The sequence below is a fragment of the Eptesicus fuscus genome, chromosome 7 (assembly GCF_027574615.1).
Source record: "Eptesicus fuscus isolate TK198812 chromosome 7, DD_ASM_mEF_20220401, whole genome shotgun sequence".
NCBI classification, from domain to species: domain Eukaryota; kingdom Metazoa; phylum Chordata; class Mammalia; order Chiroptera; family Vespertilionidae; genus Eptesicus; species Eptesicus fuscus.
This window is the reverse complement of record NC_072479.1, coordinates 85,291,734-85,318,189: the sequence shown is the minus strand read 5'-3', so window position 1 is coordinate 85,318,189 and position 26,456 is coordinate 85,291,734. Positions and strand designations below refer to the sequence as shown.

General features: G+C 39.0%; 2 protein-coding genes across 2 annotated transcripts; both read left to right on the top strand.

The window, feature by feature from the left end:
* Positions 1-1,337: 1,337 nt before the first annotated feature.
* On the top strand, positions 1,338-8,621 carry CLEC1B (C-type lectin domain family 1 member B). Its single transcript, XM_008140402.3, has 6 exons — positions 1,338-1,419; positions 2,043-2,141; positions 3,343-3,465; positions 3,602-3,753; positions 6,846-6,952; positions 8,458-8,621. The coding sequence occupies exons 1-6, from the start codon at positions 1,356-1,358 to the stop codon at positions 8,600-8,602; spliced, it is 690 nt and encodes a 229-aa protein (XP_008138624.2). The 5' UTR covers positions 1,338-1,355; the 3' UTR covers positions 8,603-8,621.
* Positions 8,622-12,562: 3,941 nt separating this feature from the next.
* On the top strand, positions 12,563-25,946 carry CLEC9A (C-type lectin domain containing 9A). The gene is made up of 7 exons (XM_054718625.1): positions 12,563-12,653; positions 13,552-13,632; positions 19,382-19,528; positions 21,930-21,947; positions 23,653-23,792; positions 25,006-25,127; positions 25,814-25,946. The coding sequence occupies exons 1-7, from the start codon at positions 12,563-12,565 to the stop codon at positions 25,944-25,946; spliced, it is 732 nt and encodes a 243-aa protein (XP_054574600.1).
* Positions 25,947-26,456: the final 510 nt, after the last annotated feature.

Below are 26,456 nucleotides of genomic sequence, written 5' to 3'. Positions count from 1 at the left end.
GCATGGGTGGGGGCTGGCCAGCCTGCCCTTATGGGGGCTTCAGACCGGAGTGGAGGTCCTTTCTTGGGGACAGGGCTGGCGGGGTAAGGGGCCGCCCATGCCTCTGATGAGGGTAAGGATCCCTGCTGGGGGACGGGGCCAGCTGGGGCAGGGGCCACAGGCAGTTTCCAGACCGGCCATGCCCCTGATTGGGGTGGGGTCCTTGCTGGGGAGCAGGGCCAGCTGGGGCGAGGGGCCACGGTTGTTCTGGTCTCTGGTCATTCTGGTCTTTCTGCCATTTCGGTCGCTGGGCTTTTATTATATAGGATTCTACTTCTTGTTCCAAAAATGACTAAAGAATGGGACAGATTAAGTAAACTGCTCATATGCTAGACATTATAAGACTTCAATACATTTAAATCAAACTAAGTGGTGTTTTTGAGAAATAATTAACATTAAAATTTTGTTATGACAAAGGTTAAATGTGTGGAATAAATAATATATCATGATGTAAAGGACTAAGAAAACATTTCTTCTCCAAAATAATATCTCTTCAACTATAGCACCACTATGCTTAATATTACATTATTTCATTGAATTAGGATTTTTCCATTCCTGGGAATTCACTTGAAAGTGCAAACATTATTGAAAAGTAATAACACATCAAGTCACTAACTCTGCGTTATTTCACTTTATTTGATGTTGTCTTTTGAAGCCTAAACCTAAGAAATATGATGCCTGCCTCATGTGGAATCCATGAATTTATGAAGAATTTCATTTGAGAAAGATGCAAGTATTTGGTTGAATTCTAGGTCATAATTAGAAATAGCTCCTTCCAATGTAAGTCCATGAAATATCTAACTAAGCCCATATTTGATCAACTGCTATTAGCTTTTTCTCCTCACAATAGAATAGACTATATATTTACTGGTGTTTTGCCCCTGAATTCTCATCAGAAAGTAGTTTATTTTAACAACGTGATCCAGACTCTGTTAGGGTTAAGATCAAGCATGAACTTTTGTTCTTTGAAAGGATACACATGATGGGATATCCCTCCATTTAGAGTTGAAGATAAGGAAACGAGAAACAAATGCTGTTATCTACTCCTTTCAACAAGTTATTATTATTTTTGTGTTTTTATGTTCAAGGTTCATGTATCCCTAAGCAGCTATGAAAGGGCTTCCTGGAAAGAAAAAACAAAAACAAAACAAAAAATGGGAAGAAAAAAACCCCAAATCCCACACATCCCCAACTCATGGCTCCACCTTATGAGAGAGAGGAGGATCACAGACTGACAGACACTGAAATAATAAAAGTGGACACTACATTTTGCAAAGTCATTGGACCCTGAGCTCACTTGCAGAGCAAAGGAAACCATGCAGGATGAAGATGGATACATCACCTTAAATATTAAAACTCGCAAGCCAGCTCTCACCTCAGGTAAGAATGCCCAGAGCAAGCCATTTGAAAATTAATTATATAAATGGGTCAACTCTAGTTTTCTCTTTTTTTAAAAAAAAAAAACTAGTATAGCATGTATAGTTTTATTTTCCTAAATGGACTTATTTTCCTATAGCACTTGAATACTATCCACATAGATTCAGATAGACTTGTTTAGGCAGCAAACAAGAAAAGATACAAGCAAGGAACACTACTTTACACTTACAGAGTTTAATGCCAGAGGGACTAGAAACCATGAGGATAAAGGGAGAGAATGTTTGAAAACCCCATTTTTTAACATGTCAGCAAATGGGTTTGATTCTCTAGGTCTTGCTCATTAAAGCAGTTACTTATGGGGATGACCACAAAACAAAACAAAGACAAACACACACGGTGTAAGTTATATTTGGACTCAGAGAGACGTGCTCTGAGAATGGGAATGGATGTATGGAGTAGGGGTGGGTTGTGCTTACGGTTAATGATCACCAAGGGAACATGGCAAGATCTGCCCATGATGCTGTTTACATCACTGAAAAAAATCCGGAGAGGGCAGGGCCAGGAGGGTCGCTGCCCCATAACTATACCCACACCTGTTCCCTGACATCTTTATTGTATGTCCACAGTTGAGCCTGCGTCCTCGTCATTGTGGCGGGTAATGGCTTTGATTCTGCTGGTCTTGTGCATTGGGCTGGTTGTTGGACTCGTGGCTCTGGGGATTATGTGTAAGTGTTGACTCATTCAATGATTGCATGTGAGAAAGGCAATACCTGAGGGTCCTGGTGTATGCCACTGAGCTAACTGTATTTGTCACTACTCCAATATTTATTCTACCCATAGCTGCCATGATATTGTCATTAAAGGGGAACTCTGAACTTTCCCTCCTGATTAAAATCATCTTTTAGATTTCTTATTAGTTAAAAATTATTTTCAAGAATTTTAGACTGGTTCTTAAGTTTCTCCTCAGTATATTTCTACGCTATCTTTTGAAACTTTTTTTTCACTCTCCTGCCTATCTTAAGATCCTGCCAACAAGGAATTTTCTCCACTTTACAAATAAATTCTGTCCCTTGTCTGAGATTTTGTTCATTCTATTCCCTGTATTTTCCCTATAAACCTAAAAGCCCTCCAATGCCATATTATCATCTGTTTAGTTGTTGTTTGTGTTCCTCTATATTTTTTCATAAAATATTTTAGAATCATCCATTCAACATTTTTTACTTATGTGAATATCACAGTACTTTTAGCATAAAATAAATTAATATGCATTTTTAAATAAATGGATATTTTGGTAATACATGGATAACAAAACAATAGAGTTTATTCACCCACATGAAATCCGCTTAGAAATTTAAACTTTCAAAATAATTGCTGTGGGAATGCGATTTGATCATGGCATTTTCTTATTTGTTATTATTTCCTTCAAATAGTTCACTTATTATTTGGGATAACCCTGTCAGCTTTTCTTAGTTCTTAATTTGTTCTTTATGACCCCTCCTTTTTGCCTTGACCCCTTTTCAGCACTCATTTATTCATGTGTATCTAAAACAGTGATTTTCAACTGGTATGCTACAAGAATGTTTAAAACATGCATATACCTGACTACTTAGTCAGGGGCACTGACTTCTTTTCCCTTAGATTGTCAAATTAAAAAAAAAAACAATGACAACATCACACAACAATAACCATCCAGTGTGAATGAATCAAAATTATACCCTTTTTATTTGTCAGATTAGCAAAAAATATTTCTGTGTGCCTCAGTTTTATTAATTAGTTTATGTGTGCTATGAGATGAAAAAGCTTGAAAATCACTGAGCTAGTAAACACTTCATAGATTGATAACCCTAGTGAAATTAGTTTATTGAAAGATCCTTGCATTACCCTTATTATCCTTACTACAAATTATTAACTAACTTTCACATCTAGCTGTCACGCAGCAAAACTACCTACAAATTGAGAATAAAAATCTCTCAGGAATTCTGCAACAATTATTAGCAAACCAGTTCTGCCAAGATTTAATGAAACCATCAGAACAAAAAGACAGTTTCAGTAAGTATAATTTGGTAACCGTATCTCTTCTACCCTAGAGTATTTCTGTAATGCTATCTGTAGAAAACATTGAATTTAGAGGAAAAGTAAATTCTACTTAGAATAAAAGGATTCCTATGCTTGATTTCTCCTTAAGGCCATAAGGACAGCCCATGTGACAAAAATTGGAGACATTATGAAGGCAATTGCTATGGATTCTTCAGGCACAACCTGACTTGGGAAGAGAGTAAGCAGTACTGTGCCAACATGAATGCCACTCTACTGAAGATTGCCAGCCAGAACATTCTGGTAAGGAGATTCCCATGCCAAATATTTTGAAATCATAAGGAGAAAAATCTGAAGTGAAAAATTTGACTTAAAAAAAACACACACACACATAATTTTCTTCTCATGCCTTCTGGTTTGTGAAAAATCTGAGAACTTTATCAAGCTCAGTAAGTATCAACATGTTTTGTGTTTTTTATTTTATTTTTCATTCTCTAACAAGTGAACTTGGTACAATTCTAAATATCAAATATAATTAATTGATATTAACATAGACATATAATCTAACTTTTGTGCGGTCCGGGGTGTTATAACGAAGCTTTGTCTTTGTGCCTTTAAAGAACTGTGGAGTGAGTTGCCTCCTGTAGGCACCGAGACCCGGCATAGAACCTGCAACCTGGGCATGTGCCCTGACTGGGAATCGAACCCATGACCCTTCTGTTCACGGGACAAAGTCCCAACCAACTGAGCCTCGCTGGCCAGGGCCACTCACGGAAGTTTCAAAGGCCCATTGCTTAGAATAGTGCCTGGCCCATGGGGATGGTCCGGCACCTGCTGCCTCTTGGGGATGTTGGCCTTCCTGGTAAAACCCACTCCCAAGGTCTGAGGGACCCTGAAGACCACCTCAGAGGCAGAAGAATCCCACGGGGTCAGGAAATCTCGAACCTTTGAGTCAGTTGTAAGGGCTCTGAGTTCACAAAAAAGGGAAACTGAGGCCCCCAAAAGTGAGACTCATCCAGCACCCTCTGAACCATGGTGGGCAGCACGAGCAGGAGACCCCGCACCAGAACCCCAGGAAGCGGGCAGGAGCAGGAGAGGCAGGTGAGGCTCTGGCCCTGTTCCCCTGCCCCGCTGGGTGACTGGGGACAAGCCAGACCACCTCTCTGAGTCTGCTGCCCCAGCAAGGAAGCTGCGTGCTCTAAGAGGCTCAGGCCCAGGAGGGCTCTGGACTCACCCCTCCGGAGCCCCCCACCGTGGAGCCGCCTGGCCTTCCTGTTTACTCAAGGCCCCCCTGGAGGCTGGGAGGCGACAGCCTTGGCCTCTTCTGCTCCCCGCTTCCTTCCTCTCCCACTTGAGCGCCTCCGGCCAGGCCCTCAAGGCCCCCGAGGCCAAGACTTAGGAGCACAGTCCAGTGGGGGCAGCTGAGGCCACCACCCCAGAGGGCCTACCGAGGTCCATGCTCTCTCTCCGGGACCCTGAGGTTTCAGAGGCGCTGGGCCATCCCTCTGGCACCTTGGGACAAGCCATTTCCTGGAGTGTCACTGGAGACATGAAGACTGTCCTGGATCCGACACCAGGCCCACCTCTCAGCCCACCAGTAGAGGATGAGTACACAGGGACCTTAGAGGTGTCCCCTGCTCTCCCTCCTCCCTCCCCCTTCCCCGGCAACCGCCTCACTGAACTCCCCAGTGTGGGCCTCCCTCCCCAGATAGACCTGCTAAATCAGAAGCAGCTTTTTAGCGAGACCCTGGGGGGATTCGTGTGCCCTTAAAGCCAGATGCTGCCCAGCTGCCCATCCTGCCTGGTTTTAAAACCCTTGGGAGCCTCACCTATTCGGTATCCTTGTCCAAAAGGCTTCCCCTGAACATCTATGATATTAACATAGACATATAATCTAACTTTTGTGCGGTCCAGGGTGTTACAATGAAGCTTTGTCTTTGTGCCTTTAAAGAACTGTGGCGTTAGTTGCCTCCTGTAGGCACCGAGACCCGGCATAGAACCTGCAACCTGGGCGTGTGCCCTGACTTAAGTTTGACTCTAATAAATACGGACATTTGTTAGAATGTACTTCAGCGTACAGGAAATTCAGGGAATGGAGGAACAAGTCCAGCGACACCACAAGGAAGCAACAGACACATCTGGAAGGAGGAATTTTCTGCAGGACAACCGGTCCCTTCACAGGTCAATGTCATAAAAAGAAGGAGCGAGTCAGAGGTTGAAGTTAGATGGATAGCGAACATGCAACATGTGGTCCTGGATTGCCTCCCAGTTTTAACAAAGACATGTTTTGGGGGGAAATTGCATGTGGACTGATTATTACCTATGATATTAGTGTTAACTTAGTGTCTTCGAAACTCTGAGTTGTAGCTATATAGCAAAATGTCCCTTTTTATTATAGTCATACTGAAGTCACACTTTGGGAGTGAACTTTGTTCATATCTGTACTTTACTTTAAAATACTGCGACAGCAATAAAACAGAAGTGAAGGAAGTATGGGAAAATGTTAACGATTACTAAATGTTGGTGATGGTATATGAGTGTTCATTATATTATTTCCTCTAATTTTGTTTGTGTGAAACTTTTTATTAAAAATGACACTTTCTGGGCCTCCCATTGCCCTTTCTGGAAAGACTAGATACTTGGGTTGGCATTCAAGGCCCTGCGACCGTGGCTTCTATCACCGACCAAGCTTGTCTCCAGCTAGGACACCCCCTCTAGCCTGCCTTCCAGCCCCCACTAATGACTCAGCCCTCCCTTCACTCAATGGGTCCTCTCCACCTCTGCAGCTCTGCAGAGCGGTTCTCTCTGCCCTTCCATGCCCTCTGCCTCGTGGTGAAGTGAACTCCTCGGTGTCTTTAGGGCCCCACTCCAGAGCTCCAGGTCAAGGAACCTTCTGCCACCCAGGGCCCCTCTGAGCTCTGTGCTCTGAGCTGCCTAGAACTGGTCTCAGGTGAGTAGGTCTGATGGAGTTTTGCGAGCATGGGTCCCCTCCTAGTGCCGGGAGTCACAGCACAGTGGGCCAGGGCTTGTAAGCCTCCATGGCAGGTGAACACTCATATACCATCACCAACATTTAGTAATCGTTTGTGCTGCTGAAGGAACAAATGTGCATGAAGAAAACCCTCAAAGGAAGGTTAATAGGGGCAAAGTTTGGCTAGTAGTTACTAGAACTTTTAAAATTTTTGTTTGTTTTTAAGTTTTCAAGACTTTTTCTTTTTCTTTTTTTTTTTTTTGTGAACAGAGTGATTCTATGGTTAAGAATTTGGGTCAGCTTAGGTTTTCATAAATTGGCACACACCTGAATTCAGGAAGCTATAATACTAAAATAAAGGTAATGATGATTTAAAAAAAACACTAAGTTTTCTGACCATTACTTTTATCTGTGTTTGCAATAGGAATATATCAAATCCAGGACTGGATTAATTCGTTGGGTGGGACTGTCCCGACAGAACTCCAATAAAGTCTGGAAGTGGGAAGATGGCTCAGTTCCCTCCAAAAATATGTGAGTCACTGGGCACTCAGAATATAGTAATTTTTATTCCCGAGATACTCTATCCACTTGGGTACAAGTTTATAAATTGGGAGGTAGTTCTGTACCCTACTGTGGGTTATATAAGCGGAAGCTGAGTAACTTACACCCTAATCCTAACAAGAGAACACTGGTAGTAAGACAATTCTACTTGTATTATCCCATTCCTCTGTTCTTTACCTAAGTCACATTCTACCTCTATTCCCAATATTTTTTCTCATTCATTTCTACTGACCACTTTACTATTGGAACAGTTTATGTCTTTTTTAGCTTAATCTAATTTTCTTCATATATTTTTACAAGAAAATTATCTTTATTATTTTGTGGTTGAAAGTTATTCATGGATTCTTTTGACTTTTTTTGTAGCATCTACCTACCCTTCCACCCTAGGGGTCTCCAGGAATCAGACTCATCATCATTCACAAGGTGGTTCTGATGTCCTTGTCATAAGGCTCCATCTCTCTGCAAATAATCCAGTCAAAGGAGCCAATTGCATTGAGTTACTTAATGTGGCTTTCCGATCTTCAGTCTCAACACCTTTTGTTTATCTTGCATATCAAAACTGCAGTGTTTCTCCCACTAAAAGTTAAACTCATTAACCAAAATTTACACAATCTGATTATTACATTTTAATTAGTTTATTTACAAATATTTATTAAGTATTTACTATGAGTAGGAGACAAGGATACTTCAACTACAAGCAAGTCTTTTCATAGACCTTGATCTCCGATAACTTGCTGTCTCATTCACAATATTGCAAGCAAACTGGTATTCCCTCCGTCCTTTCAGCAAATCAGTATCCCCCAACTATTATGTAAGTTCCCCAGTAGAAAGGACCTTGTCTTTCTTAACCACTCTATCATTGACACAGAGAAAAACTTTGGCACATAGTAGGCATCCCATAGATATGTAGCAAATGAATTAATAAATTACATTTTTGTCCTCTTCTCATAAGCAGTGTGGCAGAGAATATAAACAAGTTAACAGGCAATACAATATAGTGTGCTGCTTTTTATATCTTCTATTTTATAACATAAACCTTTATTTCGAAGAAATTTTATCAACTTACTTTTCCATGAGCTCATTTCCATCCTATGCAACTACTTTCCCTCTGAAGCTCATCTAAATCCTACCCTTCCTTCAAGACAAAACTAAGGTATTATCTTCTATAAAAGATAAAAAGATAAAGCCTTTCCAATTACTTCAGATTCCCATCCATCTCTTCCTCTGGACTACTATTGTATTTACTGTTCACTTGCTGTTTAATCTTATTCTATTTTAAGTTATTATTGACCGATTCAAATGGACATACTTTATACTCCCAAGCAGATTGGCAGTCTCTCAGTGATCTGAATGTTGTTTGTAACTTTCTTTTCCCATAATTTCATCTCCACTTTATGTAACAAAATTGTACACAGAGTTTTATTGCTGATTGTTTGGCTTTCAAATGAACTCATGTCTACCTTTTTCATTCACAGGTTTGAGCTTTCTGAAAATGCAAGAGAAAATATGAATTGTGCTTATTTTCATAGTGGGAAAATTCACCCTAGCTTCTGCAAGAACAAACATTATTTAATGTGTGAGAGAAAGGCAGGCATGGCAAAGGTGGACAAGCTACTTTAATGCAAAGAGACGGGCAGGTTGTCACAGACAAATATTTGATTGTATAATAAAAGATCTGGATGAAAGAATCACTAGCCATAAAATTACTTATTTCTTCCTTTATTCCCCTTGGAGTCACCTTAACATTATGTTTCCTACCAGCACCACGTGGTCCCCTCTTTATATATCTCTTTATATGAAGGGGTAACTTGGTCTCTTCTTTAGACATCCAGAAGCTAGTCTGTGAGTTGATCTTTTGTTCTCAATGGTGCTTTTTCTATTAATTTCCCTTCTGCTTGTCTTCCATTCCTAATTATGTCAACATTGTATTATTCACTGTATCTTCAGACCTAAAATATATTTTCAATTGGAACAAAACAGATCCAGAGACAGAGAAGCATAGATCAGACTGTCAAACTTCAGAGGGAAGGCAGGGGATGGCGGGGGTAAAGGGGAGAGGTCAACCAAAGGACTTTTATGCATGCATAACCAATGGACACAGACACGGGGGGGGTGGGTGAGGGCATGAGTGGGGGGATGGGGGCAATGGAGGGTTAAGAACTCATATGTAATACCTTAATAAAGAAAAAAAAGAAAGGTTTGGACTTAGATGACTTAAGCTGTGCAAAATATTTAAGTTTGAAAACCATATCAAATATCCAAGTTTGAAAGACAGCATGAGGTGGTGGGAAAAATATGAATCTTGAAATCAGAGAATAATTTAGATGGTGTGATTATCTAAAGTACAAACACAGGCCAATTATGTAGTCTCTTTAACTTCCATCTTTGCATCTTTAAAATAGGTTAATACCTATCGTATATACCTCAAAGTTCTACAACATAGCATAAAACTTCAGAGTACTAACTATATCAGAAACTCCATGAAGGCAGACACCTTGGATTTCCTGTTTGCTAAGGACTAAGCACAGTTTCTGCCTCACAAGAAACAGAAAAAAATAGTGACTTCTCATTGTGTATAGCTCATTACAAAGCATCAATTTAGTAAAACACTATGTAAATACAATTTCTATTCTAAATCTACCTCTTGTGAAACTCAACAGCAGTAATTTTCTGTGCAAAGCAGGGAAATAAAGTTTGCAAGAAACCTGATGGAGTTTAAAAATGAGTAAATGCTTCTTATCAAGGCCATAGGCTAGGAGACAGATCAGCAAGTAAAAATACTTTATCTAGTTCTTTTCCTGACAGTTCTGTGCTTGTTTTTTTGCTGAGTAACTCTTGAAATATTTATAGACATGGGGAGAGGCACCCTTTAACAGGATAACAGGCAAAAAGTGCATTTCCTTGCCACAGCTCCTCTGAAGGTACACTTTCTTCTTAAATTAGTGCTAATAAAATTTATAAACATGATTCTCAAACTTCTCAACTGAGGTGTTTGTGAAAACACTAGTTGTTCAAATACAAATAGTTATGTTAAAAGGCTAAGGAGACAGTCCTATGTTTTTAATAAGCTCCCTTAATTGATTCTGATATGTCAACTTCAATAGATTTCAACTAATATTACTCTAGAACTCAATCCCTGTGTGGCTTTTGTAAGTTACTTAGTCTCTTTCAAACCCAGCTTTTTGGTGTCTATAAAATTAGTTTAATATTATTACCTTACTCATGAGGTAATTGTGAGGATTATTGTGATTATATAAAGCATCAAGCAGAGTACCAAGCATGTAATGAACACTCAATAAATGTGTATTACTTTTACAGCTTTGTATACTAACAGTGAAAGATATTTAAGTCTTTATCTTGTTTTATACTATCCATACATGAACAGGATTTTTTTTTTTTTTTTTTGCGGCGGGGCGGGCAGAGGGAGGAATAACAGAAATACCTCAGATTCTTCCTCCACTTAAAATGTCTCAAGATCTTGGCATTTTCAGGTTAGTATCACTATTTTTCTATTTTAACTTTTTATTTAGAAAAAACAAATAGAAACTAATAATTCCAAAAGCTATCTAAAAATCAATCATATCTCTGGACTTTAATGTTTTATGTGCCCCAAATGAAAAAAATATACATCACTATGGCACAACAAAATTTCAAAGATTAATATCTCAATGCATGGCAAAAATGTAATTAATTACAAATGTGACCAATAAAACTGTGCTTACAGAGATTCTTTGTTTTTTGTTTTTGTTTTTGTACTCATATCAAAAGCATCTTGTACATGAACTCGGAATACCACAGATTATAATAGCACAAGTACTGTGATCAGACCACTTGGTTTCAGATGCTAACTCTTCTACTCACTACATAAGTAAACCGGTAAATAACTTGACTTCTCTGTGCCTCAATTTACAAATAAGTTAATAGTAGCACCTATATCATAGATTTGTGACAATCACAATAATTCATGTCAAAGCCCTTTGACACAGTACTTGGAAAATAATGAATAGTAAATAAGTATGATTAAAAACATCAAATATAAAACAGGTAACATATTAGTCTTCTATTAGGAGAGCCCAATGGTATGTATTAGAGAATGCAAAGTGCTGATGAAATTTAAGAGAATCCAGAAATTAATGGCAACACTTTGAACAACGGTCCTGACATTAGTCTTAATGTACATTTGGTATGTTTATTGTTTCTACCTTTTTTTTCTCCTGAAGATAGAAATATTTCCATTGATTAAGTCACACTATTTTTCACATCAGAATCTCAGGTCACACGAAAGTCATATAAAATACTTGGAGGATTTTTTTGGATATTCTTCATTTGCCTCTTGAGTTCTTCTTATCCCCGCTCTGTGCCTTGGGAGGCAGAACTCAAATGAACAGCATGATCAGGGTAGACTTGGCCTGTGGCTTCCTTATCAAAACTTCATAAACAGCATCTGTATGAATTAGAATACCCTTGAGAGCCATTTGTTTCCTTCTGTAGCAGAGATCAATGATTGATCCAGTGAAACACTGACACAAAAGAGAACATTGCGATTTTGCAGACTGTTGGAGTTTGCAGACGGTAAATTACTGAGAGATGACCTTTAGCCCTAAGGACAAATGACCAATGATAATTAAAGCATCAAATTTCCCAATACCAGTGCAATAGGCACAGGATGTGGCAGAAATAGCCATCTAGCTACTAAATAATTCATGCTTTCCTTCTAGAGTGAAGTTGTCATAGAAAGTTTGCCAGCCAGGCAAAAGTTCCATTTATCAGGCCCAGCCTTAGATCCAAACACAGGTGTTAACATTAGTGCATGTGGAGGTGATCTGTTATATCTAGGTTATGGCTTTCAAGACGGGGATTTGCCATCTTCTTTCCTCTTTTCCAATGGCTAGAAGTAGAAGACTTAATGTTTCACAAGACAGAAGGCATCTGGGTTCCATTTCAATGAAAACTACCCAGTAACCAGGATTACTGGAGCTAGAATGTTATGTGAGCAAGAAATAAACTTCCATTGTGTTAAACTGGTATTTTGAGATTTACTTCTCACAGCAACTGCATTAGCCTAACACAGTGTGCAAATTTATTTTAGGGATGCAATCCCTTCCTAGCTTTCTTACTTAAGGATACACAGTGACGGACGATGACTCCTTACATCCTGGATTGCCCAAAGTGAGCTACCTTTGTATCTTTGCTGTCTAGGTCATTCCCATGCTTTGTGTCCTATAACAAATATAAGTACATTTTTTGCACTTCTTTTCATTGTAACAGTAACTCAGTGCTATCACCTTCAACATCTGCTACATCTCACAAACCAGACCAATCGCAGGTTCTATCATTGGCCATTTGAGTTCAGTTCCTTTCTCATTTCCTTCTTTAGCAAGTTGTGCTTTGGCTTAAACTTCATAAACTTCTACTTTCTGGATGAAGATGCATTATTCTATTCCTTAAACCCCAACATATTTTCCCACTGGTGTGTAAAAATAGCCAATTTCAGTTCTTTCACCGATCGGCTCCTGACAAAAGGAGTTATTTGTCTTAGCTTCTCGTGCGGACTGCCTCACCTATCAAAGCCCCTCAGACATGCAGGATGAAGAACTCTATACCTCCCTTCAGTGGGACACTCCAACACCAAACCCTTCCCAGAAACATCAGTCTTCCACCAAATGTTCAGGTAACCTGTTCTAATTATTTGGTCCAAGACTTTGCAGTGTATGTTTTGTTTCCCATTACATATTGAGCCCAGGTGAATTTTCTAGTGAGGTAACCCATTTTAGAATATGATAATGTGCAGGCTACGCTAACATTAAAAAATGAAATAGCCTGGCCGGAGTGGCTCAGTGGTTGAGCATTGACCTATGAATAAGGATCTCATGGTTAGATTCCTGGTCAGGGCATATGCCTGGGTTGCCACTCTATCCCCAGTGTGGGGCATGCAGGAGCCAGCTGATCAATGATTCTCTCTCATCTCATGGTTAGATTCCTGGTCAGGGCATATGCCTGGGTTGCCACTCTATCCCCAGTGTGGGGGCATGCAGGAGCCAGCTGATCAATGATTCTCTCTCATCATTGATGTTTCCTGGATCTCTCTCTCTCTCTGAAATCAATAAAAAATGTATATTTTTTTAAAAAGAAATGTCTTTGAACCAATCATGTTCAAGTGACACTAAAAAGAGATGAGGAGATGCACCATACCAGTAGTATTTTTGCTTTAAAAAATAAAAGGTTGCTGCCTGATTTGCGACAATCTCAAAAATATTTTGGAAAAGAACACATACGTATATCTAGTTAGTCAGTTTGTGGCATCACATATACATATAAAGGTAGAAGAAGTGTGTTATTAAAAATGTCAGTTTATTTGACATTTTTGCAATCAAATGTATTACAAGTTATAACTTGCATTTCAAAGAGTTGGAGTTCTCTTTTTACTGTTACAGTTACATGGTGTCAACAATTCTGTGGTTGAAATGCCTAAGGTTAATTCCTTCTTTCACTCAGTCTAGTCTTATCCTGGCCCATCCCTTTCACCTACTGTTTCTAACTCAATTTTATTGTCCCGACTCCTTGTTTAGGAACATGGTGTCTCATGATGGTGATAGCCTGTATTTTCTGCGTGGGCTCATTAACTGCCTCCATTTTCTTGGGTATTAAGTGTAAGTACAAAAGGATATCTTTAAAAAAAATCTGTATGTATTATATATGACATGTCATTTAACATGCAATTACATCTGTATATTATAATGAATAAAACTTCATAGTTTACAAATGGATAAATAAATCAATTACAAACATATAAATGACAAAAATAATAACTTCCTAAGGTAATTTATGGAACATTGGTTTAATATAACACTCTAAGCCCTTGGATGCTGTTATAACTTTTAATGTTCAATGGCATGGTGTTGAACTCAAATCTAATGCTATGAGTCTCTTTGGGGAAAATAATGTAAATAATTACTTATGTGAATCGTGTTAGCATGTGAAAAATTTCAGTAAATGCTCTATATATTCTAATATGCATTTATTCTAAACTTGTGCATATTATTTTAATATGAGTTTTCACTTTATTTTAGACAAGGAGCAATTTAATGTTTAATGCAAGCCTGAGAACTTTATTTGGGCCATATTTAATCACATTTATTTATTCCAAATTTGAGATGTTTCCACCTCTAGCAAGTGAATTTTTTATGAATTATAATAATTACAGAGCTGCAAGTTCCACAAAAATGACTAAGAAAATTTATTATCACTCATGCTACCTCCAAGAAATATGCTGAGACAGAGATGAAGGTTATTGTCGAGATAATTTTTCTCTCTTGCATGCTTTGGCAAATCATTTCTCTCCCTAGGAGGCATTAGCTGGTGACTGAGAATTATGAGTTCTGAAATGAAGAAGAGAAAGGCTCAGATTTGCTTCTACAAAAGTACAGGAAACTTGACCTGAATCATGTTATCTATGAATTCATTTTCCTGGTGGTTCTGAGAGGAATGCTTTAATAATTACTAGGAGCTCAAAAGTAATTGTTACTCTATCTATCTCCTCAGATAAAATTTTACAGCCTAGCATAAATATTAGAGCTTCCAGAAAGCTTTTTATATCATCCCATTCTCTCTCTGTGCTTTATTAAATATATACATACTTAAGTACATATATTTAATAAATACATTTAAATCAAATGCCAGTCTTTTTTTTTAAAAGAAACTCACATTTACATATTTGTTTATCTAGAAGATATACTGGAAGCAGATTTGCAGAGTTGAAAGAGAACTAACAGTTAAGTTAATTAACATACTAATCTAGTTTCTTCTGTAAAAACTGGGAACTTTAGAATATGGCCAAGTTTTATTCTAACTATAAGAATCCATATTTTTAAAAAATAAGCCTTATTTAACTGACATTGCAAATATCAACAGCTATGGTTTAAGTATCAATTCTATATAATAAATGTCAATGATGTGTTATAAACTACTTGGGATGAAAAAATGAAAGAAACTACAAAAAACACTTTCAATTAAAAAAAGGTTAAATGAAGATGCAACATTTTTAAGCAACATTTTGAAGTGAACAGGATATAGAATTTGTTTTTTATATAAAAACTAGAGGCCTTGTGCATGAATTCATGCACGGGTGGGGTCCCTCAGGGTGGCCTGCAGGGATTGGGCCCTACCTCTCACCCCCAGCCTAACAGCCCAGCAGCCCCACCTGGGACTCAGTCATGGCTTGGTGCCGTCCCCTCACCTCCTCCACCATCCCGCCTGCGGGGCAATCAATTGGGGCCGGGCCCCCCACCCAGCCCCCTCAGTGCCTGGGAGCCAAGCAGCCGCACCGCCCCCTGCCACCGCTGCTGGTTGCCATCTGCAGGGAGACCAGCAGGGCGATTGGGCCTCCCACCCACACCTGCCTTGGCGCAGTGCTGCTCGCTCACCTGCTCTACCATCCCACCACGGTCCCACTCTCATCAGGGCCCATCGGGGCCGGCAGTGCCTCCATTGCCTTCCGCTGCCAGCACTGCATCGCCAACGCCTGCCATGTTCTGAGCCACCCCCTTGTGGTCAGCTCACGTCATAGCGAGCAGTCAAACATCTGGTCAAACTCCCAAGGGGACAATTTGCATATTAGACTTTTATTATATAGGATAATTTATTTAAAAAATTAATAAAAATAATTTGTCATCTGCAATCAGCAATTCTTACATCACTGAAAAGAATGTAGTACATACTAAGTATGTTAATGAAAGCATACTGTAAATTTCCTCAAAAACTTGCTATCCAATGGATACGTAACTTTTTCTTCTCGCATAGTTCATGAAGTCTGTTTAGATAACAAAGACAATCATGTTCCTAACAAACTTTGTATTGGTTGGTTTTGACACATAAATCTCACTTTTGAAAAATTTTCCTGTAGATAAACCTGCATGTGTAGCAATAAGGAGTACAGTATATTAGACAAAACTCAAATGCCTATGATTAAGGGACCATTTAAATTAATAAAATTTAATTAATTCCACACTATGGAATACCATAAAGCAAAGCAGAGAAGGAGGAGGAATTAAAGGAGTGGTAAATTTAAAGATAAGTAGAAGTAATTTCTTGCTTCCATGTTACTATTTTGTATTTTTCTGGTTTTCTCTACCATATTACTTATATTAATTGACTTACTATTTTAAAAACTCAGTTGTGCAAAACATTTTCTAAGAAATCAGATTTTTCATTTGTTTTTACTATTCTTTTTTATTTTCCTGATTCATTAGTTAGGTAAAACATATAACATCTTATAACAAATACTTTTTTTTTACCCTCACCACTAAGCAACACTGGCCAGGCCTATAACAAATATTTTTATTTCCTTCTAAAAATATGTTTAGTATTTGGTAAATCATTTCCCCAGGTAATTATTTTGTTTAAATCTTTTATTCCTTACTGGTTCCAAATTAATTATAACCCCAACACTAATAAAGGTGCAGTACATTCCTTCCCTCTTGGGGCGAAACTAAAGTCTCATTTCCCTTTCTCAGTTTTATTACAGTTTTATGTGGTACAAGCTCTTCAAGTAGTAATAAAGCAAAGCAACAATAACCTCCCAAATATAGTGAATCTAAGATAGTCATCAAAATTAACCACTTTAGATTAATACTTCAAAGTCCTGAAAGGAAGTTTGTTATTTTTCATTGTTTAAATGTGCCAGGTTATTAATAGGATAAAGTAAATAACACCACTATCCTACTCCCCACTCATGAGATCCAGCCTTTTGTGAAGAAGGAAAATAAATAAGCCACTGACAGCTGCGTTACTTGTATTATCCAGAGATGGATGGGGCATAAGCATCTGCTTTCCCTAGTCCAAGGCTCTTGGTTTTAGCATTTCCTTCTCAGTAGCAATGTTGATGACTAAAACAGGTCAGAATATGCAGATACGCAATTAAATAGTTTATTGTGAATGTTGACCAGTTAATTGGGAGACAAACAACATGAAAATGCAAATTGCTTTTTTTTTATACACAAACTTCCCCTTCATGACAATATTCACTATTAGGAACACAGCAAAATTAAAGCTCAGCCTCCCTTTTTGAGGCAGAGCTAACTACTGTATGTGCAATAATAAACCCAAAAGTAGAAGAAAGAGAGTTGGGCAAAAGTAGTATAATTATAAGATCTATTGGATAAGTATTTTCCATAATTGATTAAAAACATTAAGCCACCGGTTCAAGAAATTCTATAAAAATCAAACAGGATTAAGAAAATTAATATTCATGCTTAGATAAATATTTAATTAAATAGGGATATATAGATACTTTATAACATGCTTTTGAAAAAGAACTGACTTAATGAGCTAGCCAGAGTTATAAGAAGGGAATAAGCAAAAATTAATATAAAAGTAATCTGAAAATAAGAGGAGGGTTGGCCCTATGAGATATTAAAGTAAAGTAAAAGTCTAAAGTAACTGAAATAATGTGGTGCTGATATATGAAAAGATAAGTAGAAAACTTGAATATCCTCAAAACAATAAAAATGCTGCATAATCAGGTACTTCGATGGACATTTGCAGTAATTGAAGGATGGCAAATAAAGAGTATGGAGAGGAAAGAGTCAATAAATGATACGAGACAACTATGAGCCATCTGGGGGTTGCTACAGAAGACTTGTAGGACAGTGATTCCCCAAAGTCAAAGCATTTACAGATCGACAGTTTATTACAAGAAGAGGATATAACTTAACAACGGTATTAATACGTGTTACAATAAGAGGCCTGGGGAGGCCAGATGCAGACAGGCATCCTTTTCTTCCCTTGCAAGGTCTTTTCGGGACACAATTTCTCTCTTGAATCAGGAGCCACTGATGTGTACACAGAACACCTTGGTACCAGGGAGTCCCAAATCTTGCTGGAAATTTTGATATTTTGCTGACCACCCAGGCACATTCCTTCTCGGTAACCAGCCTCAATAGCAGGGACTTTTCAGGGTCTCTTTGTAACCAGGGGTGAGTCATCAATCATTTGTCATTAAGACACAAGACTGCCTTAACCGGTTTGGCTCAGTGAATAGAGCATCGGCCTGCGGACTGAAGGGTCCCAGGTTCAATTCTGGTCAAGGGCACGTACCTTGGTTGCGGTCACAGTGCAGAAGGCAGCTGATCAATGTTTCTCTCTCATCGATGTTTCTAACTCTCTATCCCTCTCCCTTCTTCTCTGTAAAAAAAAATCAATAAAACATGTTAAAAAAAAAAAAAAAAAAAAGAAAGAAGACTGACCAGCTAGTATAATCTTGCCAAAGAAAATTCCCAGACTGATGGCCACAAAGCTACACTCTTTAATTAGTGTCTGAGGCCTTGTGCAGGGATCAGCTCCATGCGCTGCTTAGGCTGATTCCAGGCCTTCTCAATTAGGACAATAAGGAACTCATAGACACAAAAAGGAAAAAAAAAACAACTAGGAACCCAATGAAGAAATTCACAAAGGATATAATTATGCACTTCATTAAAAAAAGAAATACAACCGACTTTTATTTATATATATGCAAAAAAGGTTTCAACATCAAACATAAAAAGGGAAGTGTAAATTCAAATGATATTAAGATGGCATTTGCACATGTGGAGGGTAATTTGGAAGTATCCAATATGGTTTAAATAAATGCACAGAAACTGACCTAACAACTTATCTTAAAAATATACTTGCACAGGCGTGAAATTACATATGACTAAGGTTCTTTGTTACAGTAGTCAGTAGTCATTTCTGTAATACCAAAAGATAATAAATAGTCTAAAAGTCAATAGAAATTTTCTAAAATCATGATACATCCATTCAATGGACTCCTATGTAGTTATACTGAAATAATGAGAAAGTTCTTTATGTACTGACATAAAATTTTGTCCAAAATATATTTTAAGTACTTAAAGGTGCAAAACCATGTAAACAGGTTGTTACCATTTGTGTAAAGGTAAGAAAGGGCAGTTTATGTTCATTTGCTTGTAGATTCAAATTACCTCTAGAAGAATAAAAAGGAAATTACTTTAGAGGAATAGAATTGAGTGAATACAAAGACAAGGGTAGCAAATGAGCTTTTTGCTGTGTATTCTTTTTAATTTGTATTCTTGAACAATATAATTTTTTTCAATAAGTATTAATTTTATTAATAAAGTTTTTCTCCACATTTCCTTTAGCTATATATTTTTTAGTTTTATTTTTCAATTACAGTTTAAATTCAATATTATTTTTTATTAGTTTTAGGTGTACAGCATAGAATAGTAGATAATTCTTAAACAATGTAAATTTTTAAACAAAAACAAAATAATGCAAACTAATATCACAAAAATCATCAGTAATTGGTAGTTGTGTTTAAGTCTGTGTTGAAAGATGACTGTTATAAGTTGTCAGGAATTTAGTAGAAATGATTGTTATTGTTTGAAGTATTCCAGGTGTCAGCTATTGCAAAGAAGCAGCAAGAAAAACTCATGCAACAAGACAGAGCGCTGTTGAACTTCACACAGTGGACGACAAGCCATGACTTCCAGATAAGATATTGCCAAACCTTGATGCAAAACTCTTTCAGATCAGGTAACTGATATAAAAATAAGTTTTCACTTTGTAGATATGAATGTGTGCACCAACTTTGCACCCCAAATCAGTGACATTCATTTTATTCTCTGCAAAATTGTAGTCAGCATTTTATAATAGAAGAGACATCATTTGATCCACTCACCAGTTCAATCTTATTTCTGTACTAGGGGCCCGGTGCACGAAATTTGTGCACTGGGGGGATGGTGGTCCCTCAGCCCAGCCTGCCCCCTCTCACATACTGGGAGCCCTCAGAGGATGTCTTACTAACGGCTTAGACCCGCTCCCCTAAGCCACAGTCTGGCCTCCCTTTGTGGGAGGCGACTGGGCTGATCAGGGGAAGGCGCGAGCCCCATCACCCTGCTGCTGCAGCCACTGCCAGTCACCGCAGCCACCAAGGTATTTTCATCAACATGGACTCCAGTCCCTTCACCATGAAAAATTGACAACTTTCTTTAGGCATTTTCAGGATGTGTCTTTCATAGGATATGACATTTCTTTCTTTCTTTTTTTATCCTCACCTGAGGATATGTTTCCATTGATTTTCCTCCTTCCCTCTGATCGCAGGATTGGCCCCTGCCCAAGCCTAAAGCCTCCGCCTAATATGCTGGTCATCTGGTCGTTCATTCAACCAATCAAAGTGTAATATGCTAATGATATGTTAAGACCACTCAACCACTCGCTATGACGTGCACTAACCACCAGGGGTCAGACACTCAGACCAGTAGGTTAGCTTGCTGCTGGGGTCCAACCAATCGGGACTGAGCGAGATGGGCTGGACATGCCCTGGAGCCCTCCCACAATCCCTCCCCAGCTGGCCAACCTCCCACATCCCTCCCCCCCCAGTCCTGATCATGCACCACTGGGGTCCCTTGACCTGGCCTGAACCCTCTTGCAATCCAGGATCCCTCAGGGGATGTTGAAGAGCCAGTTTTGGCCTAATCCCACAGGGCAGGCTAAGGGACCCCACCGGTGCACAAAAAAGTGCACTGGGCCTCTAGTTTACATATATAACTAGAGGCCCAGTGCACAAAATTTGTGCATGGGAAGAGGGTCCCCTCAGCTCAGCCTGCACTCTCTCCAATCTGTGACCCCTCAGGACCTCTGGCTCTTAACCGCTCATCTGCCTGCCCACCTGATACCCCTAACTACTCTCCCCTGCTGGCCTGATCCCCCTAACTGCTCTCCCCTGATAGCCTGTTTGCCCTAACTGCTCTCCCCTGCCTGCCTGATCCCCCTAACTGCTCTTCCCTGCCTGCCTGATTGCCTCTAACCTCCTCTGCCTTGGCCCCACCAACATGGCTTTGTCTGGAAGGACGTCTGGAAGATGTTCAGTCTAATTAGCATATTACCCTTTTATTAGTAGAGATGCCACCTTTTCCTAAAAATGCAGGTTGTTAGCAGGTTTTCCTGTCGTGGAAGGGGATTCTGCAGTAGCATCCTGGGTTCTGACTAGGGCTTATGTGCTTGTGCTTTATCTTAGCAGATGTGATTCCTAGAAGAAGACTCTTGGATGTACCTTGAACATTTCTATCAAATTTGCCAAATCATCCTCCAAAAATGATGAACCACTTTAAACTCCCACCAAAAACCATGCATGTGCCCTCCATCCCATTTTGATGCCAATATCATTGATTTCCCCCTAGAAGCTTCCCTCCCGTCAGCCGGGACTGCTTGGTACTTGAGCCAACCTCATTGTTCAGCTGGGGACTTGATTTCCCAAGATAGAATTATGGAGGAGGAAAAATAGTTTTCCTCTACCTTTCTGAGTTCTTAGTGGAGGCCCTTATAATGAAAGACAGATCACCAAGAGAAAAACAAAAGTTCATTAGCATGTGTACCTCGTGTATACATGGGAGATCCCAGGGAAAAATGAGTAACTCCCCAAGGTGGCTTAGAATGCAGATTTAAATACCTTCTTCCTAGGGCAGTGATGGCGAACCTATGACACGCGTGTCAGCACTGACATGCGTAGCCATTTCTGATGACACGCGGCCGCATGCCGAGGATGAAACATTTGCTGCTGCTGAGGATGAAACATTTGCGACTAGAGTCTTGGGGTTAGTTTTTTTCCTCAAAGTGACACACTACCCGAGTTATGCTCAGTTTTTTGGCGAATTTTGACACACCAAGTTCAAAAGGTTGCCAATCACTGTCCTAGGGAAAGGGGATGGGAGTTGTAGGCCTCTTAGAGGAGAGTAAATGATTTTTAGGAAAGATGAATGGGGGTGGAGGGAGATAGTTTGTAACAAAGTTTGGGTGTGATGTCAACTTCTACTCTCCTGTCCTGTGACAGGAGTCAGTCTTCTTTGCCTGATGACACTTCTCCCGTCAAGGGGACCTATGACATTTAAGTTCTTTTGGGGGGTCCGATTTTAGGCAGATCAGACTTCAGTGAAAGCCTCTGCATGCATTTGCTGTTTTTCAAGCATCTGCAGCTCAAGATCATCAATATAACAACACAGCATATGTTGGGGTGGCATGTTCTCTGACCTTCAGAATAAACCCAACAAAAGCTTGTTTCCTCTCTTAGATGACTTGCCACAGTAGCGTTATTCCCTGAAGACGGTATTCTAACCAGACCTTCCTGGGAGTGGTCATAACATACCCTGTGCTTTTAGAAAGGTGTGGGCCACATCACTAAATAAACCAGGGTCAGTTTTCTCATCTTGTGGAAAGGGAGATAAAGTTATGATAGGTTATCTCCCTTTCCACAGGTTTCTTGTGGGTTTGTGTCTCGACCATGGGGCTTGGGGCTTGGGGGTACTGGATGCCGGGACTTTGGGTTTGTGTCTCTAATCTGTCCCCCAGCAGCCCCAGCGCCGCCATGGCGGGGTGTGGGGCTGCTTAGTGCCAGCCTCCCTGCGTGTTTTTGTCTCCGATCCGGCCCCCAGCAGCCCCAGCGCCACAGTGGCAGGCCTTGGGGCTGCTGGGGGCCGGGCCCCTCTGTAGGTTTGTGTCTCTGATCCAGCCCCCAGCAGCCCCAGCACCATGGTGGTGGGCCTTGGGGCTGCTGGGTGCTGGGACTACAGGTTTGTGTCTCTGATCCAACTCTTAGCAGCCCCAGCGCCGACATGGTGAGCCTTGGGGCTGTTGGGTGCCAGGTCTGCGGGTTTGTGTCTCTGATCCTGCCCCCAGCAGCTCCAGCATTGCCCGGCTGCTATGGGCATTGCCAACTTTGTTGGGTTAATTTGCATACTCACTGTTGATTGGCTGGTAGTGTAGCGGAGTGATGGTCATTTTCATGTTTCTCTTTTATTAGTGTAGATTGGTTTCAGAGAGGAAAGAAGAGAGAGAGATAGAAACAGCAATGATGAGATGGAATCATTACCGGCTGCCTCTTGCATGCCCCCTACTGGGGATTAAGCCCAAAACCCGGGCATGTGCCCTGACTGGGAATCAAACTATCACCTCCTCCTGGTTCATATGTCCACTCTCAACCACTGAGCAACACTAGCAGGGCAAAATTTTCATGTTTAACTCTCATAATTTAAGCATTAACTTGAGGCTTATTACTCAACTTGCCTAATGGTCCAGTACATTTCCAACTAGACTGGGCCAGTAGGATTAGCAGATAGAAAATTATAAGCAAACAAATGAGATCTATAAATGAGGTAAACTTAAGGAAAGGAGATATTTATAAAAATAGAATAATCATATCAATTATTATAGAAGAGGAACAATTTGCAAAAAGATATTCCCGAGTTAATTTTATTTGAAAATTACTGTATAAATCTTACTGTAGTCAGCCTCAGAGAAGCTGAAATTGGTAAGTACTGCAACATATGACCTATTCCAGTGGTCGGCAAACTCATTAGTCAATAGAGCCAAATATCAACAGTACAACAATTGAAATTTCTTTTGAGAGCCAAATTTTTTAAACTTAAACTTCTTCTAACGCCACTTCTTCAAAATAGACTCGCCCAAGACGTGGTATTTTGTGGAAGAGCCACACTTAAGGGGCCAAAGAGCTGCATGTGGCTCACGAGCCGCAGTTTGCCGACCACTGACATATTCGATTAGAGTGTTCAGCTTCACTGGGGATATTTCAAGGGGTTCTTTTGAGAGATGTTTTTCTAATATTTTTACAATAACTTTAATAAAGTAAAATGTTTTATTCAAAGCTCCTTGTCCAGACAACTGGATTCAGAATGGAAATAGTTGTTACCATGTCTTTGAAAATTGGAATATTTGGAAAACCAGTAAAGAGGATTGTTTGAAGGAGGGCTCTAATCTTCTACAAATAGACAGCAAAGAAGAAATGGTAAACACTGTTTTATGGCTTCATATCATTCTGAAAATACCATGTTACCCATTAAAAGAAAGGACTAATTGTAAATAAGATAGAATTGCTTAATATTTTATGACAGTAATATATTTGTTGTAGTAAAGGTTTAAAAGGGATAAAGTAGGAATTAGTATGATTTGTGTTTCTTTTAACTGGAGAAGCAAAACAAAAAACAGAACGGTTATCCTGAAGTCATTTAGCGGATGATAGATCTATGTCCTTTGTTAATCAAAGATGAGAACGAGTAAAAGAAATACCATTTTGGACATGCTAATCAACTCTAAAATATACATACATTATAATTGTATATATGTTTTAAGTTTATTATTTTTAATGTTGTAGGGAAAAATAACAAACTATAAAATTTTTTCAATTATCAAAAAAAAATCAGAGATATAAAAATTGAGGTGCTGTCATGAAATAGAAAGGTATATGAAAATAAGCATTTGCTAAATAAATTGTTTTAGTAACATTAAACCCAGTTTACTAACATCTTAAGTAAACAATGAAGTTTTCCTGAAATTATTCCATCCATATATATGCGTGAAGAAGCATTCATGGTTACACATTTCTGACTTTATTAAGTAGATGTAGCTATATTCAGTAATTAATCAAAGTCCATTTTTACAAGAATAATGGGGGAACATGTGTTAACTATATGTAGTAAAGCAAGGCAACTTGAACTAATTTACTACAAGTATGGGTTTTCATTATGTTTTCTGTGCAAATTTGGTGACAACATAGGTAATATTTCCTCTAACAAAAAATATACCTACAGTTAAGTTGCTTCTGGAATCTTCCAAACTATTTTTCATTTTGAAGTATGCTGTGAAAGAATGATCTACATGGTCTATGATGTCGAGGATACTTTACTTCTTCTGATAATGAGGATTCAGTATAACACTTACCTTGTTTGACATATAGCTCTGCCCAACTCTAAATCTGTTAAAACAATTTTAATACCAGTTGCCTATTTTTCCCATGGTCTTCAACACTACATTGATCATAACGCAATAGAAAAGAAGATCTATGAAATGTATTTCTTCTTTTAAATACACCCCCTCCTTTCTCCAGCTTTAAAGTTCCATTCATTTCTGTCTAGGAAAGTTGGCACACTCTATATTTCACGGTATTTTGTTGTTGTTTTCCCCACACCCTCAGTTCACCAGCCAGGTCTTGTTTCTTATAGGACTTCATCGTTGGCAGCCTGAGGAAGATCAAAAGTGACCATGATTACTGGGTGGGACTTTCTCAGGATGGACCCAGCCAACCTTGGTTTTGGCAAGATGGCTCCACTCCATCCCCTGACCTGTAAGTGTCTAAGGGAAAAATCACAACGCTTCAAGAAAATACATAAGGAAATTCAAATGCTCATTTTATTTTATACCTTAGATGTCCTCCAGAAAACATACCCAGCATTATCACTTCATAGACTTCTGATTGGAATCAAAGCTGAGTAATTTAAGAGTAGCTTCATGGCTTCTAAATCTTCTTCTTTTCTTCTTCTCAGCCTTCTTCTCAGCTTCACCGCCTCACTCTAGAACATTTATATCAACATCTGAGGGGCTGAACAATATTATTTACTTAACAAACATATTTTTCCTTTTTATAATTTAATAACTAGAGAGTGTTAAGGGAAAGATATTATAGTAATTATTAAGGAATTTCCATATTAAGCTTTTCAGATAGACCATAGGGAAACTGGTGAATAGAATCAGGTGCCTTAGTATTTTGAGAATTAAGAGTTAGGGAAGATATTCTACTCTAGAGCCTATCTGTGTGCTTACAGATGCAGTTTGTTCACAATATGCTAACATACTTTTATTGAGAGAAAACAGCTCTGTTCTTGAGGAAGGAGGACAAAACGACTATAGGAGGGTGCCATATTAAAACAAAATAGAACAAAATAAAAAGTTACACACCTCTCATAAGTTACCCACAAGAATAACTCCGTAAGCCCCATACGTAACCTCAGGTATACTGACTCATCTCTCCAGGTTACCAATAAAGAGACCCCAATCAACTCACCAGCTCTGTGGATACTTCAGAGACAAGGTTCTTTTTTCCACTAACTGTACCGTTTGGAAATACTTTATCTGTGAGAAGTACACATTAAGATCCCCTGCCTGAAAGAAGTTGAGTTCGAAGAAAGGCCAACGAGCAAGTGCAGAAGTGAACTTCTGTGTGGGCTAAACTAGCTACCTGGGACTCGAAACTTGTTTTTGCATTTACCGTGGGTAATATTATTTTGTACTTCATAGACATCCTTTTGACAATGTTCAAATTGCCAAGAATAAAATTGATTTAAGACAACAGAAGATAAAACCCTGAAAGGTTGAAAACAAACTGAAGAAAATCACTTTCATTTGTCCTTTTTGTTTAGTTTTCAGTCTAGATTGACTATAAACTCTACACAGAAATCTAATGTCACTGGGGAGATGATGCAGTTCTAGCTGACTAATTTTTTAAATAAATAAATGCTGCCTTTAAAACTCATTGTCTGCCAGATCTTTTTTTAAAATGTATTTGATTGATTTATTTTTATTTTTTTTTTTTAAAGAAAGGAAGGGAGATGGATAGAGAGTTAGAAACATCAATGACAGAGAAACATCAATCAGCTGCCTCCTGCACACTCCCCAC

Coding starts and splice junctions, on each gene's coding strand:
- CLEC1B (XM_008140402.3), top strand. CDS start 1,356: ATGCAGGATGAAGATGGATACATCACCTTAAATATTAAAACTCGCAAG. Junction 2,142..3,342: donor CGTGGCTCTGGGGATTATGT/GTAAGTGTTGAC, acceptor TTTCACATCTAG/CTGTCACGCAGCAAAACTAC. Junction 3,466..3,601: donor AGAACAAAAAGACAGTTTCA/GTAAGTATAATT, acceptor TTTCTCCTTAAG/GCCATAAGGACAGCCCATGT.
- CLEC9A (XM_054718625.1), top strand. CDS start 12,563: ATGCAGGATGAAGAACTCTATACCTCCCTTCAGTGGGACACTCCAACA. Junction 13,633..19,381: donor CATTTTCTTGGGTATTAAGT/GTAAGTACAAAA, acceptor TATTGTTTGAAG/TATTCCAGGTGTCAGCTATT. Junction 25,128..25,813: donor TCCACTCCATCCCCTGACCT/GTAAGTGTCTAA, acceptor TCATCTCTCCAG/GTTACCAATAAAGAGACCCC.